At 38.6% G+C, this 19475-nt stretch overlaps 2 protein-coding genes across 3 annotated transcripts; one reads left to right on the plus strand and one right to left on the minus strand.

Annotated features, from left to right (window-relative positions):
- The first annotated feature begins 1381 nt into the window (after positions 1–1381).
- LOC120109910 (SNF1-related protein kinase regulatory subunit beta-3-like) lies at positions 1382–11581 on the plus strand. Of its 2 annotated transcripts, none has more exons than XM_039123632.1 (3): positions 1382–1612; positions 10695–10783; positions 10856–11581. In XM_039123632.1, the coding sequence occupies exons 2-3, from the start codon at positions 10757–10759 to the stop codon at positions 11165–11167; spliced, it is 339 nt and encodes a 112-aa protein (XP_038979560.1). In that variant the 5' UTR covers positions 1382–1612; positions 10695–10756; the 3' UTR covers positions 11168–11581. The 2 variants fall into 2 exon arrangements, with proteins under 2 accessions (XP_038979560.1, XP_038979559.1); XM_039123631.1 differs by having other exon boundaries at positions 1383–1612; positions 10714–10783.
- Positions 11582–16647: 5066 nt separating this feature from the next.
- On the minus strand, positions 16648–18602 carry LOC103696931 (high affinity nitrate transporter 2.4-like). The gene is made up of 2 exons (XM_008778660.3): positions 17691–18602; positions 16648–17571 (listed from the first exon to the last, which is right to left on the minus strand). Exons 1-2 carry the CDS (start codon positions 18498–18500, stop codon positions 16786–16788), a joined length of 1596 nt encoding a protein of 531 aa, XP_008776882.2. The 5' UTR covers positions 18501–18602; the 3' UTR covers positions 16648–16785.
- Positions 18603–19475: the final 873 nt, after the last annotated feature.

Consider the following 19475-nt stretch of genomic DNA (forward strand, 5'->3'; position numbering starts at 1 on the left):
ATGTTGACAAGGTTTTCTGAGATCTATTCATTGCCACTGATGGCCACCTAGAGCTTTGATATGAGATGCCAAGGGCCTGGGATTCATTGGTAGGGCTGGTAATGGGCCCTCGCCTTGCCCAGGCCCATCAGTGAGTGTGTCCGTTGCTTACTCTTTTTTTTTTTTTGGATTTTTTGCAAATTAGTCCTCACTAACTTTCATATCGATATATTAATTTCTCCGAACTTCATATTTATAATATTAATTTTTACAATCCTATAACTCTCGGCATATAACTTAAATTAGATCTGAACCAAATATTTCTTATTTATTTCTCTAACCGTGTTGCTTTACTAACAAGTTGTTCTAAACTTTTAACTCTTAGAAAAATAACATCTTAGTGTGGGAGAAGAGGGGAGAACGAAGCAATTAAGTTCTCTTACTCTCTTCACTTCAACACTTTTGAAAGGTTAATCTTATCATTTCTCAACTCTAATAATTGTTAACCATAATTTGATGAAGAAACACTAGTAAAAGACCAGTAGGTACAGTAAAGAGGATTGCAAGATCAATATGCACATATAAACTTGGCAAAGATTAATACATAAATATAAAAGATTATGAGGACTGAGATACAAAAAACATACTTTCTCCTCTTCTCTTCTCTATAGAGTGGAGGGCCAATAAGACACAAGTTGACCATATGATGAACGGCTGCATTAGTCACTCATTAGAGCTTCCAATAAGTATGTAAATGGTAATAAGAGACAAATTCATTAGTCACTCAGTGAAGATGGATAACATCTAATAGTTTCAACAAAACACGCGATGAACTGGACAATCGGAAAAAATTAAAAATAGATTTTTAGGACTATACCTTCTCACACAGGACCTACACTGAGCTAATAACCTAGTAAGATGCTACTACCACATCTGATTAGGTCAAGTAAATAAAAAATATATAGCTAGTATATATTGTTATCTCCTCTATTAGTTTAAGCTTTTGGTATCCAGTGCTTAGTTACATAGTGTTGAGTTCAAATTTGCTAGAGGTCATAAATTCGAAGGAACTTGTATATTTAAGCAACATATATGTGTCTTTGATTGTTTATTTTTACCCTTATTCTTTAGATATTGATAAACTAACTTCAAAGGAACAATGTGACTTGGGAGTTATGGGCTGCAAATGTTTTGGATTGACTCTTGACCTTTCCTAATTAGACCTTGAAGGGCCGTGGGTTAGATTTGGGACAAAACTGGACCTGTTTTTGAAAAGACCAAATAGAATCTAGATTCCAAATTTTGGAGCTCCGTAATTGCTGTGATGCGATCCAATTAAACCTAACCCAACACGACCCATACATTACCCGGGTCTAATCTGGGTCATGCCCAGCTCTACCTGACCCGAAATTTCCCTCTCGGTCATATACCAACCGCCGCACCACAATTTCCCAAACCTCTTTCCCAAATCCGGTAGAACCCTAGCCCTGGCCCCCTCCGGCTGCACTCCGGCGACGTCGACTCCGGCCATCCCCTCGCACGCCGGAGACCCGCCCTCCGAGCCTCTCCCCTCGCCTTGGTCCCCCCCGCTGTCTTCTGATGGGATGTTCTTCTTGCGTTCTCACGTCTGAAGGTAAGCTCGACTTCCCTTTCGGTTTCATACGGCGGCGCGTCTCGGAAACGCCCCTGCCTTGTTTGATCTCTCGTGACCTCTGTGCTTTCCTCACTTTCAAAATCATGGATAGCTGTTTTTGGATTCGAAACATGACATCCTTTCTTGTTTTAGGGGTTGTGCACTTAGTTCTTATTGGGCTGTGCGTATTTTAGGGCAGCAACCTTTGTTTTTATCAAGATGAGCAATTCGCATAAAGAGAGTTATAAAGAGAGTTCCTTTTCTTCCCTAAAAGGATAAAAGAGCCATTTAGTTCATTGTGTTGATCCAAAATGAACTTGGTTTTAGACTTATTTCTTAAAGATCGTCAATCTCTTGTCTTAAATGGGCCGAAGGTTGTTTTTCCTTCTGAGCAGGTCTTGTAAAATGGATTTGTGTTTGTCTTGCTAGGGGACACTTGTCCTTACTAAACAAGTTTTTCAGTTTAATTTCTTTGGTTTATTTATCATATAAATGGTTCCTTAGTTTGATGGCATTTCGTTGTTTTGTCCAGTCTTTTAGTGAGGAGCATCTCCATTCATTAAAGAAGTTCTCGTTGCTATCGAATTAATTCTAAATCCAGACAGCAAAAACTTCAGAGTAATCAGACAGAATTCATACTATATTTATCACTTTTTAAAAATAAAGCATTTAAAACTATTGATTTAATGTAGTTTAAGAGGAGTTGGAAGCCTATGCATTTTTTATTGTTTCAACATTCAGTTTTATTTGAATATTTTCAGTGGATTTGTATTTCACTATCAGTTATTATTCTTGACCCAAACATAGACCTGACCCGTTTTTGTCCCTCCCAACCTGGACCTGAACAATTTGGATTTTTATTTGAGTCTAGGTCATGCTTGACCCGGCCGTGACCAAATAAGCTATTGCGTATCGCCCTCCCTCCCCAGGGGACCTAAGTACATGCTTAGGAATGCCACAACCCGCTGCACACATATAGGGCTGGGCCCCATGAACATGCAAGGCGACAACCTATCAAATAAAGCAAGTTTAATGAAACTAACAATAGTTCAATAATACAGGAAGGATACTCATAATTTCCAAAATTCACTAGTTTTTTCTAAAATTTGAATTGGCCACATGTCAATTTCCAAAACGTTCACAATTTATATATTCAGGTAAAACTGCAACTTAACCAACATAATCACTTCACAAAGTTTTAAGGGGTTCATATGGTTCGACAAAACAAGAGTATCAAGGAGGGTTCCAAACAAAACTGTAAAGATTAGTTTGACCAAACTAAGTCTAGGCCTCACTCTAAGCTCACAATTCAACCTCTACCCATGACTTCCTACACCATGGGTTCTTGAGAAATGAAATCAGAAGAGTGAGCTAAGATCCTAGTAAGTAACCAAAACCATAATCAAAGGGTTCAAGCAAGTATAACAAAATAAAACAATAATGAATGTGTAACACAAATTAACTTATTTAACAATTTAGTACCTTCATAATCAAAGTTATACATATAATTTGAAAATGGTGCAAACATATCATTTTCCCAATCAATAATTCAAATATGATTTCAAGGAGCATTCTATCAAAGTTCAGATTCACCTGGCCTGGGGAAAACCAAAATTTGAACTGAGTTTTTAACTTTGTGACCCAGTACTATTTACTTTAACCATAAATTAGACATGCATGTAGTTTTCAGTATGTTTATATGGGTTTGTACAATTTGTTTATATAATTTAGAATATTTTTTTCCATATAGTAGTGAATTTTTAGAATTGCAAGGATTCATGAGAGTTGGAGAAGAATTGTTAAGGAATTCAAGGTTAAGGCTCTGTTTGATTACTAAGAAAGGGACAAAGGATAGTTTGTTACCAAGAAATCTTCTTTTCATTGTACAATGTTTTAAAAGGTGGCTACAGTATGTGGGTGGTCAAGGGATTGCATGGTGCATATGCAGTATGCAGTCTGCATATGTGGGTGCATATGTGGTTTCTATTTTTAACTACTTTAAAATAAATATAATATATTAAGTACGATAATGATAGTGATATCTTTTGGATGGGCAATAACAATATTAATAACAATAATAACTAATAATTAGTGTTTATTTAGTAGCTGTACCTAATAGCAATATAAAATACTTAACATTTTAATGTTACTAATACCCATATCTGGCCCATCTAAAACTTGCATCAAACCTAACCATCAGTCTGAACCTGCTTCCACTGCTTGAGCCCAAATAAGTGTGGATTGTACGTAGCTCCAAAATGGTAGCAGGCTTATTAGCTGTACAATATTGAGGAGGCTATACATTTGGTCTAACAATGCTAAGTGGATTGCTTTTTCAATCCATGTGCCTTTTGACCATATAGTCGTATATAGGCAATACAATGCGGTCAAGGGATTGCATATGCATATGCGGGTGAATATGAGGCATTATGCACCATATTTTAAAACATTGGTTTGGTATTAAGAAAGAAAATTTAAGGACAAATATAAGGCGAAAATTTTCTTCAACATGTCTATAATATTTATTCTCCAAAATGTAGCAATTGTGAAAGCAAATAACGAGTGGACAATTAGCTCTGCCTACTTAGTCATATCTTAACCACTTTTCAACAATTATCTCTTCAATTCTATCTAAACCAAACATGAAAAAATACTCTATTTTCTTGTCTTTTCTTCCCTTTCATTTTCTTGGCAACCAAATAAAACCTAAATGATTGCATAGAGTACTGTTTTACTTTTTTAGTTGAAAATGATTGTTGTAGGCTTATTAGTTTTAGTTGTAGTCTCATTTGTTTTGAGTGCACTGTAGATGGGCAAAAAGCTAACGTTATGCTATATTTGAAATTTACATTGATAAAGGGAATGTGATGCTGAATATTGATTTCCTGGTCTTCCTTTTGGATATATGGTTTTCCCTCTGAATGTTGCATTTTGGAAGTGTAGGTTCTGTTTTTTCGGAATGGATACTACCCCTATTACAGTAGTATTGACTGACCACCAATCTACTCCAAAGGTGTTATAATAACTACATTGAAGGTTGGATCGCAAATAGCATCATAAGAGGAAAGGCAGCCGCTAGCTGAAAAGGGTTATTGTGTGTCAAGAGAAAGAGTATAACTACTTAGGTGGCCAAAAAGTCTTTGGAGATTGCATTTTTATGTATAGGTAGATGGAAAATTGTTGCAAGATTTCAATTCTGTAGAAGTAGAAGGTTTTGTTCCGAGTTATGAAAAGGGTTATGAGATATAAAAAAAAATTGTTCATGGATCTGGATATTCAAGCTTTGGTTTTATGTTTAGCTCGGATGGGAGTGTAACTTTGTATAGTTAAATGGTGAGAAGAGATTTCTTGAGATTGTATATTATAGGTCATTTTCTTGGTCTCATGACCAGAGTTCAGCTGAAAAGTTTCCAGCATGTGGTGATATGCTCAGGAGAAATTACTTTGACAAGGAAGCTATAGAGATGAAAAGTCTCCTCTCCATGTTTCATATGCTTAAAAAAAAATTCTGGATGTGATAATGTTGAATTTTAAAATGAAAAATTAAAATGTTTCCCCCCTTTTTCTAGATCTTCTAAAATATTAATTTTTTAATGAATGAAATGTAAATTGAAGGAACAAGTATGGAATTTAGAGGTTTTGTTGATACCCCAGCAATTATATGACCAATTGTTTTGGTGAAGATTTCCTATTCTGGAAACTCTTGTGAAGGTGGATATTCATAGTCATGATAGCACCCTTTGTTATATGGGGAATAAATTTCTGACAACTCTCTATTGCATTGTATATTGACACTGAAAAAAGTCCCTTCAATTGGCCTTTGCATTTCTTTGAGATATTTAACCCATGCATTAATTAGGAGTCATGCCATTAATTATAGTTAATTTAGTGTTTGACTAATGTCTTTTAGCTTCCTGTGAAAATTTTAGTATTAGGTCTTGTCTTTTAGTATTTTGCAGTGTATAATTGCATCTTGTACATTCATCCTTCTAGTCAAGGATGAATTAATTTTCTTATTTTAATTATCTTATTGCATGGAGATGGGGCTTGGGACTTATACAGATATGCCCCATGCCTATGTGTATATATAGGGGTACTTTGTAGAGGAATTGGGCCAAGTTTTGGAATTAGAGTCATTCCCTTTTAATTTAGATGTTTGATCTACTAAGAAGTATCTTGTTCTTATCTCCTTGCAGGAGATATTGTGGGTGTTGAGCCTATGTTGTGATTGCTTTTGTGTTTTCTCCTCTACTTCTCTAACATCAAGTGTCACATATAGACTGCATATTTTTGCTTTCATTTGCCAAAGCTTGATTAGTTTCCCTTGGCAGAGAATGTTTTACTTGGTTGCTTGAAATAAGCCTTTTGCAAATTTTGGTATAATAATTGCGTCTCAAGGTTTAAAATACCATAGGATGGAACAGTCCCACTTTTGTTCGTGGAATGGGATGGTCGTGTCCTGACACTCGGGATAGGAGATGCCCCATCTCATCTGTCTTTTCCTGAATTAGGATGCGGATGCCCCATTGTCCAATCAATATTTAAAGCCTTAGCACTGAAGTCTATGGAACAATACTTTATTTCCCTATAGTTCTGTCAGTTTGGTATGAATTTTTATGCTTTGAGATATATTGAGTTGAAATTGTACAAGTGGTACCACCATCAAGTGCATTGCAGTTATATCAGCAATATCTTCAAATACACACTTTACGCAGTTCCAAAAAATGATGTTTCTTGTCCGTCCTCAATGTTTAATGTAGAGATTTGCAGAATTATAGGTAGATGCTCTTGTGCTTAGCATGCTTTGTATTGTCTATTTATTAATTATTATCATTTACATGTAGATGCACTTCTGTCACTTTGTTATGCAACACGCTAAAACCTTAATCTTTAGCACTGATGTCTATGGCACAATACCCAATACTTATTGTCACTTTAGTATGCGATTTATTCTTTGGAATATATTGAATTAAACTTGTACAAGTGGTGCCACCATCAAATGAGTTGCAGTTATATCAACAATATCTTTGGATACACCTCTGATGATGTTTCTTGACCTTCCTCAATATTTAATGTATAGCAAAAGAATATGTAGATGCTCTTGTTCTTAGCATGCTTTTTTTGTTTATTCATTAATTATTATCATTTACATGTAGATGCACTTCTGTTTAGCAAGTTTTCTATTGTTTATTCATTAATTACTACCAGTTACGTGTGTAGAATACTCCGCAAGCCTTTGTCTTTGTATATTTTAGTAATCATATAGTTTCTTGTTGTAGCCTTGCTTAAATTTTGGTTTTCTCTTTACTGTTCTTTAGGTGTATGATCATACCAGCTTTTGCTTTAGACTATTTTGTATTTGTTCACTAAATTTGACTTGTTTATTAGCAATCATTATGCATCTTTAGCACGATGTTAGATTCTATTTTCATTTAGACAAGTTAATAATCATTTTTGATTAAAAAAAGTGCATTATCTATTGTAGAGAAAATAACAATTAGGGGTGCCCATGGATCGAGTTGGTTCGGGTTAGAGGCTAACCTGGAAATGACCTGACCCAGAAACTGAACCAATCAATGTTGGAACCCAACCCGACCCAACCCAATCAAGATCGGGTGTGTCGGCAGATTTTTCCTTTTTTGAAGAAATATGTAAATTGTTGACTTTATTTAAGAACATAATACATCGACCCTCAAGACATAAAAATGAAGATTGTAAGTAAAAATATGAAAAATAAAATCCAACTACAACAACCTAATAATTTTTGCAAAAAATAGAAAAACTAATAAAGTTATAATCTATGTCTAATATAAACTACAAACTAACAAATCAAGGCAAATTATCTATCTTTTTTTTTTCATGAAGGTGGCAAAGTCCATGTCCATCGACTTAACCACAAAGTTATTTTATACATATCAAAAAGTCAATAGAGGAAAAAGAGACGTAGGCAAAAGAGAATTATTCTTATGTTTAATGCAAGCATAAGCAAATTTTTAATCAAATCTGTCCATTTAAAATAGAAATAAAAGTAAAAGCTAAGGATAATGAAGGAAGATCTCTAATGTCACAATTTCCAATCCAACAAACAGTGTGCATATGTATTGGGTTGGATCGGGTCTAGGTTACTCGACCTCTTAACTCAGACTCAACCCGATCCAATTGGGTTTGGAAAAATCGGAACCAGAACCAGTCCAATGTTATCTAAAATCCGAATCCATGTGCACCACTAATGAAATCGATATTTGAAAGGAAAAAGGAAAAAAATTTCCTACCTACCTCAACCTGCTGATTGTTTATCTTTTGATAGTACATGTCTTTCGATTATGGTACTTGTGAAGTGTTGAGGGTTAATGTGATATTGTAAGGTATGCTATTCATTATTGTGCAACATGTAATAGAAAATCAAATTCAACATGGGGTCATCAATAGAAGAGGGGATTACAAGATTATGGACTGGACAAGGAACATCCAAATGTGTATTACTGTTCACTCCCTTCGTATAAAGTAATAGGAGGTTTGGCAAAGGCCAGAGGTGTAAATGCGGGGCTTGCTAGAAGCAGAAGATAAGGGCCAATAGGAGTAGAACGGGTCAAGATATTGAGACAGTAATATTAGAGATTAAGAAGGCTAAGACCTAACCATGGAAGGAAGCACACGATAGATTGAGTAGTCAATTTGGCTGATATGGTTTTGTAGTAAACACATCAGTTCCCTTATCCTTTGATAACCAAAATAATGTTCATACAACCAACAATCCACTGCTCCATGAGTATATGAAACATATCTAGATTGGCTATTATTTCACTTGCCATCATTATTTTGTCATTTAGTATGGTGATTCGAAGACTTTGCACAAAATTTTTTTGAGCTGATTCTGATCATTGATTATGCCATGGGTGACCAATATGCATTACAGTTGAACCGGTATTAGTCAATTTCAATTGCTAACACCAATGGCAACTATAAAAGTAAAAATTAAGTGGTAGGGCAATTTGGGTGAATTCGAGCGAGTCCTCTCTATACATGTCCCTAGTTTCAGACTTGATAGGATAATTGCAATCACTCGCCTTTTGTCCATGTCTTATCATATGACATTCCGTGGCATCCCACTTTTTGTTATTCGTCCACCACCACCAAGCACATAGTGTTCTTCCATCGTGGTGCATGAGCACCCAAACCCATTGCCACCATCCCCGTCCACCTTTGATAATATCCTTATCTTGGCTTCCTCACATCCCTTCCGTCCATGACAAATCTCCGGTTAATCTTTTATTGATGTCTCCATGGATATCAGATCTCTCTAACTTAAAATGCCTCTTGACCTCCATGTTGGTGGCCGGCAACTTGACCTACCAATCTTCGTTTTAGTCTCCTTGTGATTACCAACCACTACCTCCTCTAGCTTTTGGCATGCTTTGTTGTCATCATCAATGCCCTCTGCTACCATGCCTCCTATAAGGACCATGGAAGTGCATCACCGGTGAATGGATCAAGGTAATGGGGCAAAGGCAAAGGGAAGGCAGTGTATTAGTATTGTCAATTGCTGAGGTAGGGTGATGAGGTGGAGACAGTAGGGGAGGGTGGTGAAAGGGTATTGCTGATTTCCAAGGTTGGGGAATGGGAAAGGCAATGGAAGGCCATCACTGGTGGCCAAGGCAGGAAAGCAAAATAGAGACAGGAGGGGAGATGGCGGAGAAAACAAAATTGAGATGAAAGAAGGGAGGCGGTGGAGCACATAATTACCGGCAAGGAGAGGGAATATAGAATCAGCATGGTGGACGCTTATAGTTGATGGCCAAAGAAGGGGATGAGAGTAAGCAGGTTGAGAGGAGGTGGAAGTGTTAACTGATGGTTGTACAACAAACACAGATAATATTAACCAAAAGTGATCCTTATTAGCAGCTGAGGGCCATCTTCCTGGGTTATAGTGACTCCTATAAATAGACATCTCATCGGAATGGAGAAAAGTAATGCAGATTTTTCAAGTTGTGTGCTTCCATATCTTGCTCATTGACTGAACGAGCAAAATCTCACAATCGGAAATTTGCTAGGTCAATTTTTTTATTTTCGATGTGTAGTGAAACTTGAAGGCTGCATTTGGTTCTGAGTTAAGTCAAGTGGAATAAATGTTCCTTCACTCCATTTATTCCACTTTAATATGCTAAACACCAAGACTGCATTTGGTTCCTAGATAGCTAACCAGGGGTGTGGCTAAAGTTCAGTGTCAATGCCCGCCACTTGACCATGAAGCTAGATAAAATGTTGTTTGGTTGCCACTCAGTTAACCCACACCTTTTTGGGGAATGTCTGGTATGCTGTTTGGTTGCAAAAAGATAGAAGGTAAAAGGTGAGGGGAGAAGGGTAAAATGGGAGAAAAATGAGAGATGGGGGGCTTACCCACCTGGTTAAAGTTATTTCTTCTTGGAATATCTTTAACTGTTGTTAGCTGGTTATGGGGTCTTGACTGGCTAAGTTTAACCTGCCAATAATTTGGTGTTTTTGGTGGGTTAAATGGACACCACCCCTTAACCAGTGGTTTTCCAGGGACCAAATGCAGTCTAGAAGATTAGTCTATTTAGTCCAAGGGTAAACTTGACTTTTAAAAGGTAAGGCTACTTTTTCCACTGAACTCCGAATAAACTACTCCACCCTACATGATGGAGTAAATTTTTTAGAGTAAAAGAGGATAGGATGTTGGGGAAGCTACCCATTTACTCTAGGTTATCTTATTCTGAAATCAATCACAACCTAAATAGGTAGGCATCTGTTGTGTTATGCCTCCATAAGTATAATCTACCAAAATCTGTTCTGATTCCAGTAAGATCTGCTTTCTCCTTCAGTAGTTTAAACTATACCACATTCTTTGAGCATTGAGTAGATCATGCTTGAATGAGCTTCAAAGATGCATATTAATTGTTATGATAGCCATGCAGGTTAGATTTGCCTATAATTAGATTCACAGAAGAACAAAGTAAATTTACCTTTTTCAATCACAACCTCGATTTGCCTTTAAGTGTATATGTCTATAAAGTTGGTTGCTTTTGTTTGTTGCATGTATCATAGCCTTAAACTTGATTGACAGAGATTTTATTTTTTTCAAGCTTTATCGCTGCCCGGCAGTGCTAGTCAGTTCTACCTTGAATCATGGATGGCCCAAGGAGAGATGATCAAGTAAGTGTCAGTCAGCAGGATTACAAATCTCTGATTAATGTGGTTTATGTGCTGACGACAGCCATGATGCAGGAAGGAGTGAATGTTGTGGGCTTTGAAGTTCCAAGGTCGCCGGATTCAAGCTACAACAACCCCATCCCTGGAAATGAAGATGAAGCTAGGGAGCCACCAGTGGTACCACCTCATTTGCAGCAGTCCTTGCTGAGCTTTCTGCCAAGCCGAGATGATTCTAGCAGCCTACCATTGCCTCAGCATGTTATTCTTAACCACCTCTACATAGAGAACCGAGAGAGCCCGAGATCTGTCGTAGCTCTGGGGATCACCCATCGCTTCCGTTCGAAATTTGTTACAGTTGTGCTCTACAAGCCAGTCCAGAGAAGATGAATTTGATGATTGGTCATTCATTGTTATTTTTTGGCTTCTGTTAAATTGCTGAGGAAAGTCGGGCTGCACTCTTGAGATTTGTGGCCAAACTGCAACTGGAGTTAATCCGTTGCGATTGCCCATTATTTTAGAATGGAACAATCGTTATTCATTTAGCTTTTCTGGCTTCAAATGATGTTGGATTTGGTTTGTCTGGTGTTCTGTAAGTCTATACAGGCGTTTTTATTATGTTGTTCGTGGGCATCGACTAAATGAATTTTATTACTGGAGTCTTTGTAATATAACTTGGGTCCAAAGCTGAGCTCAAAAGCTTCAGTGCTGGGAGGATTAACTGTTTAACTAGTCTGCGCATGCACCGGTTGATGCTTCAGTGCTGAGTTAAATGGTATTTAACGTTTCTTTTGTTTCTTTGTATTGTGCGAGTTAATGAGTTTTTACCCCTGTTAAGCACTTTGGCGAGGATTATCCCTGTTTACCATCTGTTGCTTCTCTTGCTTGTGTTGCTTCCTTTCTTGCCCCATGTTCAATTCAGGATTTGAATCCAATCTTCTATTATAACCATTTTTGGCCCTGCAGTATGAGTTTTTGTTTAAACCCGAAACAAATCATACTTTTTCTTTTTATCTTACATTTACTCAAACCTAGACTAGATGCAACCCGAACCCAAATGCGTTGAGGTTGGGTCTGGGTTAGGGTTAACCCTGCTGCATCTAAATCATTCTGGGTATAAAAATTTTTTGCATGAACTTGACCTGCCTCGGCTAATTGGGTCCGAGCCTAAAATCCTCACCTGAAATAAAACAGAAATGGGTTCCGGCCAAGATTAACATGTCCCGACTGGAGTAGGCCTACTTCCATGTTTGATTTGGCTTCTACCTGCAAGGCTGGATGGTAAGTGCCTTGCTACAAGTGGCCTAGAATTGGAGCCATTCTGCTTTCAGGAACATCTTGTGCATATTGAGAATTTTAAAGAGAAGGAAATTCTTGATATTTGGCAAATAATAAGACTCAATGAACTTTGAGCTTGTTGCAGTGGCTCTGCAACCGATTTATCACGTACTGCTCTATCAGCTTGAGTCTTTCCTTTTTCTTTGGCAATTAGGAGCATGCATGCAACTTTCAGGTGCCAAAAAATTCAGATCTCTTTGCTTCATGAGCGAAACCCTAGCCACAAATGCTGCGATCGGAGAGTTTATTAGCTACAAGGTTGTGGAATTCCATTCATTTTGTCGATGGATCTTCGAGAAGGCCAATATTTCTCTCCTACTTCAAACAGCAATGTTGGACGATTGCTCACTTTCCAACTGAAGCTTTGATTGTTAAGACCAGGTTGTGAGTGATCACCATGGTGTGTTGCTTTCGGGCTCCTTTGCTGATGAGGAACTTGGCCTGGTGCAGCCGGACCAGGCCACTAACCTTGATTGGCATTCTATAAGGACCTATTATGAAACAAGATATCTTTGGAGTGTCTCTTCCACAACGTCACTTTGCTAACCTATTGGAAGACTTGTATATTACCCTGGTCTAAAGAGAGATAAAAGCTCCGAACCAAAACATTTTAGATTAATTAGTATGTGCGTCAACTAGATCTTCAAGGAATATTTTACCAATCTGGCTTATGTTCATTGTGTTGAAGATCTCCCAAAAGCAAAATGAGGTCATAAATCTTTTATGTTGAGAATTATGTGTGAGATTTAGTCCCACGTGAAGTAATTAAGAGATAAAATAACTTATATAAATAATTGGGACCAAACTTAATAGCTTGCTGTTTTGAGAGAACTTAGATTCCAATATGTATACCAAGTCCTCTTAATACCGAGGAACATGTATGAGATTTATATTTCAAACCACATCTTCAAATCGATAATAACCGAAGGTCCCTCTAAATTAACTTTTATACATATAATTTTATCTAATATTTGCAATTATATATCAATCTCATAATTAAAATATATTTTTATATTCATTATTTATTATTTTTGTAAATAAAAAAATGGATAATATATTTTTGGGGAAACAAAATATAATATATGCTTCATGCTAATTTATTTAGATGGTTAATTCGATTAAAAGCTGAGCTATTGCTAACTCACTGAGACCAATTTAAACTGAATTTTGACTTGAACTCCAGCCTCTCATGGACGACTCCTTTGTTTGGGAACCCTAGTACTCCAAGCTTCAAATACCAGATGACGGAAAAAAAAACAATTCTTTGCTCTCCATGACTACTTGATTAATAGTAGCTTGAAGCTTACTTAAGTAGGATAAGTTCCCAGCATTCAACAACTCCTTAACGATTAAAAAAAAAACTCCCATTTAGTTAAGTTGTCATCTAATGTTTTGCCCAAGAACTTTCAAAATTTAGAAGTCAGCTTCCTGGAACAAAGGACATAATAATTATAAGTTTGGGGTCGGATATCAAAGAATTTTGATTTCCCAGACTGCACGTCTCATCATAATTTGTGCATCTGGCCGGTCACAAGACATTATTCTATGCATCTTGCTTTCCTTGCATCACCGGCCTGATGGGCTAAAATTCCGGCAGTTGACGTAGTCTTCTCGATTCCATGCAAGCAGACTGAACCTCCAATTGCAGATCCCTTGGCCTATATGCCGAAGTATGTAGATTGAACCTTCATAATTTTAAGTCACTCAATGTCCATGTCAGAGCAGATTGAGCCCTCACTCTTCTGGTAGAATTGGATCCACATCCATTAATAATTGGTAGATCCTTCACTATCAGGAAAGACTTTGGATCATGGAATCTTATGAGGCAGTTGTCAAACCAAGCACTCCATAGAATTGTACAGTAGAAGGTAAATGATGCCTGATAGTAGTGTTGTATTATCAAATATGTTGGAGTAGAAACCAAATAAACTTTCCTTGCCTTTATTAAGAAAGAGAGTTATATCTAGCAATAGCTACCTTGAATAATGGTTACAGTTAGTTTCTTTACGTAAAGAAACTCTCTTTTGGGTGATTGTTCTTGTATTGATTACTTCCTTTTAAAGTTAATCCCAGCGGTAAACCACTCACATATGGCCTCTTATATGAGTAACAAGAGGCTAATGTTATGACATAAAATCATTAAAAAAATCTTGCTCGAGGTAATGTTATCAACCACTTCATTATAGCTAGTTAATATTTAAACAATTTTTTTACTGTAAATATGTACATATGCATATATGTGTTTTTTTCTTTGTTGTCGAAGCAGAAATTTAGGTCAATGATGTATATTATTTTTGTCATCTTTCCCATCTTTCTTAAGATTATAGACAGCAAGTCAAAAAAAAATATAACAACTAGACCACAATGACATGAACCAATCACTTCATAAAACAGTGAAATCTCTTAAAGGTGACAAAGGATTCTGGAGGAATATATCAAAGTCATCCGGCTTATAAACGAAGGCTAAAACTAACATCTCCTATACAAAACACTAGAATGTCATCCACAGCTTGGAAAGGTATGTAATTTTTCCCTCAACCAATCTAGAATCATATTGAGTTTCTCTTGGCAATGACAAGAATATCAAATTTTGGGATTGTGTTATAGATGAACCTCTTGGTTATCTCTTCCCTTTATTGTATGAATAGAAGGTTTAAGACATGCTCTGTCTCCTTGATTTTTTTATTCCAATCAAACCTTTTGCGACCTTTTTTTTTTAATACTGAAAGGAAGGGAGAAAAGTCTAAATTATGATTATCCAAGTCCATATACATGCGCCTTCCAAGACTTGAACCTGGCATCTTTGGTTACCAAACAAAGGACTGTGACCATTGAAATAAGCCCAAATTGACACTCTTTATGACTCCTCATGAGTTTTTCTTAGAGGGGGATAGACTCAAGAGGCTTTTCTACCAAGCCTTTTCATAAATTTATCAACGTGGAGAAATTTGCTGTCCTTACTGGAGAAAGAAAAAGAGAAAATTCTTGTTCCTCTCAAGGTAATAAATATTTATCTAGTTCAGTCCCAAAAACAAATTAAATACGAGAGACACTATTTCTAATGATACTAGGAGAACATTGAGAAGGAGTCCATGAATCACCTCTTATTTTGTTGTAAATTCACTAACAGTATATAAGATAGACTTCTCTCCTCCCTAAATTTTTCGATTTACCATTCTTCCCTTCTTATGTTTCAGACTACTTGGCACTCCTCAAAAAATATTTTCCGCCATCTTTGATCAATTCAGTGGTTATTTTTTGAACAATTTGGAGAGAGGATTGCTACAATTTTCTTAAGAATTCTACTCGGAAGCCCACCTTAATTCATACAGCCCTTTCTAAATTTTTTTTCAAAAAATATCTACACTTTTTGATCATTAGCATCTTATGAGTTTTTCTAGTATTTGAAATAAAACAAAAATATTTGTAATATGTGATTTCCCCCTTATTTCTTTAGGTGACTCTGGTTGTGTTGCTTTGTTTTCCTTAATAAATTCAGGTTATTCTAATCTTCATTCCAATCCAAAAATTTAAAAAATCTTTTCTCGAAAGCTTACAAATCAATTCCAGTCCGTCTAGTCCATCTTTCTCACCAGGATGTGTTTAATCGAGGCTTTGTGAACTTGAGATTGCAATTAAAAATGCCAAATTAACTTGAAGTTAAATTTACTTAGAATTGAGCTTTAACAACCTCACCCTATCCTGCCATGGTCCAAGCATATAAATAATTAAATATAATAACCATTTATCCATTTATATGTTACAAAGTAGATTCAAATATATATTTAACTACATTCTTAATTAGACCGATCAAGTTATGGAAACATGCAAGAAAATATGGTTGGTTGTTTGATATCAACCAATACATGTTCCACACAATGTCCAATTTTAAAATCTATATACAAATTAACCAACATGACTCGGTCTATCCAACTCAATTCAACCTAAGCCAACAACAACTTTCTGATCCAAACCAAATTTAGCTTAGGTTTGGGTTGGATTAAAGTTCTAATACTTTGTGATTGGATTTGGTTAAAATTAGGCAATTAAAGTCAGATTAAATGAGAGTTAGTCACGTTTGTTTGCATCAAGAACTTATGTTGTAGCCACGTTCCATTCCTTCGCATTAAGAACTTATGACATGCCAAAATAGAATCTCAAAATCCAATCTAATTCTAGATTATTATATTTTTTTTTTTGCTGAAATGGATGTATTATATATAGCGGGTACGAATACATCCAAAAAAATCAAAAGGTAATAAGTCCAGAGTGCACTGGATAATTCTCTCTTCCCCAGCCAAAGAGTCTAATTTAGTGAAAAAAGTTTTAATGTTAATTTTCATTTTAAGCGGCGAACCTTTGCATTATTGCTCCAAATCAAACATTCTGAGTGCCATTATAAGGGGTGAGTAAGACATATCATATTCTAAATAGAATGCAATATAGCATTCCAGTGTAGCATATATATATATATATATATATATATATATATATATATATATATATATATATATATATATATATATATATATATATAAAAGAAAGGGAAAAATGAAAGAGAAGATCATCACTAGCACGCCTACATAGGACAAATTTAGACTTGGAGAATTATTTCTCATCTCTCTGAGCTAGCTTGCTCTTTCCCCAGGAGCAAGTTAAGGACATGCTCTCTATACTATATGCGCCGGCGACACATCCGGCGGTGTAGGCACCGACGCCACACGCCTGCCGCGCTCCGAGCGGCTGTTCTCGGCGAACTTGAGGCTGGCCTGGTGCATCCCCTTCTGCTTCTCCTCCTCATTCCACTCCGACCCATAGTAGTGCTCCTCGGTCGACTTCATGGCGTCGCTCGACGGCGGCAGAAACATGCTCCCCCACTGCGGGAAGTGCACCAACGTCACCGGCAGCGTGCAGGCCATTATCATCACCCCCATGAGCACAAGTCCGGTCGACGTCGAGTACCGGCTGCTGGTAAAGAAGAGGAGTTGCGTGAGTCCTGACCCAAGATTCCCTCCGGCGCCTGACAAGCCGGAGATGATGCCGAGAGAGCGGCGCGAGACGAAGGGGATGATGCCGAAGGTGGCGCCGCACGCGGCCTGCGCGCAGATGGAGAACAAGATCATGGCGAGGATGGAGATGGGGAGGGATTCGGCGAGGCCGAGCCAGAGGCAGAAGGCGCCGCCGAGGGTCTGGAGGATCCACAGGTTCCAGAGACGGGCTCGCATGCCGAAGCGGCGCGCGCCGAGGTCAGACGTGTATCCGCCGAAGGGGCGGGCGGCGAAGTTGGCCATGCCGAAGCATGCCGCGATGATGCCGGCGGTGCGGAGGTCGAGGTCGAAGCGGTCGAAGTAGTACTCAGCTATAACATTATCGGTGGTGAGCTCCACCCCCATGGAGTAGCCGTAGAGGAGGACAAAGATCCAAGTCCGGTAGTTTGTGATGGCATACCATAGCACCTAAAATGAGATAAAGACAAGGTTTCTAAGTGAAGATCTGAGTAACAGAGAGTTGATTTTAGTCAAAAGGATTTCCGACTTTGGATTGCTAACTGAAGGGAATTGGTAAATAAGAATACCTTGGAGAATTTATCCTTGTTGATGTCTCCCTTCTTCTGAAGGGTGCCGAGGTTGCCGTCGGGGAGATCCTGGCCGAGGGTGAGGACAAGGATGCCCATGACGACGTGCATGAGGCCGGGGATGAAGAAGGCGATGCGCCAGGCGGTGAAGGGGGTGGCGCCGATCTTGCGGATGACGTCGTAGACAAGGGGCATGAGGAGCTGGGTGGCGCCGCCGCCCATGTTGCCCCACCCGGCGGCGGTGCCATTGGCGAGCCCGACGATCTTGCTGTTGAACATGGTGCTCATCCAGTACTGGCACGACACGAAGGTGGCGAGCGAGAACCCGATGAGGAAGCGGATGGTGATGTAGCCGCCGGCGCTCGACACCATCGACATACCAAAGACGGTCGGGGCGGAGAGCATGATGAGGAAGACGCAGCCGTAGCGGGGGCCGAGCAGGTCGCAGACAGCGCCCATGACGAGACGGGAGAAGATGGAGCCCGACACCGAGGCGACGCCGGCGTTGCCGATGTCTCCCTTGGTGAGGTTGAGGTTGTCGCGGATGATGGGGACGAGCGGCGCGGCCGCGAAGGTGGAGACGAAGCAGGTGAAGAAGGAGATCCAGGAGAGGTGGAAGGTGCGCATGTGGGGGTTGGCGAAGGAGAAGAGCTTGAAGGCCTTCGCCTTGTGCTCGGAGTCGACCGGGAGGTCGAACTTGGCCCCGGTGTCGGTCGGCACCGACGGCGAGGTCACCGAAAAGGCGAGAGTGGGCTCTCGCCCCGTCACGCCGTGCATCGAGCTCCCCGGTGCACCGATACCCTCCGCCATGATTTGAACTTCCTTCCTTGCTTGCCGAAGCTTGATCGGAGGGAAGTATGGAATGGAATTGAGGAAATGGGGAGGATGAAAGTGTTTGGTTGTTGGCTTGGGGGGAAGGAGTGTGGCTTGAGAGTGGAGGGAGAGTTTGGACGAGTATTTAAAGAGAGTTGTCGTTGACCATGGAAGAGCCAAATTAAGGAGGAGTTCCAAACGGCTAGCAACCGCGGCGTCGCGTCACCGAAATGGCCCATGGGCCAGCCCCATGGGATGTTCCAAGGATCAGATATGAACAGGGAATATGGCTCCCAATCAAACTCAAGCCTAATTTTTGATAGCTGCACGCCCTTCTTTTGCGAATAACTAGAGAGAATAAGAGTGGATGCTACGAAGAGAGGAGACTACAAATATCAATTCTTCCATCACATGGTAACACTGCTCTTGTAATTGTTTAAATATTTCAGGATTAATTACAAGTTCTTCCATCCCAAATGATTGTTTAAATTATTAACTAAGCTGACTGATGAATATTTATTAAATTTTTTATGTTAATTTTTTATTTTACTCATAGATGATTCACCACAAATGGATCCCTCATTGTGGTAATTGCCATGTTTTTACTTTCTATCAGAGTCCTTTTCATGCTTATTTGTTACTTGGGTATGTATTTGTTACTCGGATTTGTGTAAAGATTTCAGTCTAGTCTACCTTATGTTTCTTATTATTTATTTGTTTGTTTCTAGTTATCCAAATTCTTTCATTTTTCCTTCTAGTGAATTGTTTTAGAATGCTAACCTAAAACAAGAAGAAACCATGCCATCCCTAACTCAGCCCCCGCGCATGGTGACTGATATATAGGATCATACACAGGGCTCGCCGGTCATCCACATGACCTATGTACCGCACTAATTCCCGACTGCCATGGAAGACTGATGCTCCCGGTGAGGTATGGATTGGTGTTGAGAATTAGCACTCGACCGTGCAACC

This window comes from Phoenix dactylifera, chromosome 2, assembly GCF_009389715.1.
Source record: "Phoenix dactylifera cultivar Barhee BC4 chromosome 2, palm_55x_up_171113_PBpolish2nd_filt_p, whole genome shotgun sequence".
NCBI classification, from domain to species: domain Eukaryota; kingdom Viridiplantae; phylum Streptophyta; class Magnoliopsida; order Arecales; family Arecaceae; genus Phoenix; species Phoenix dactylifera.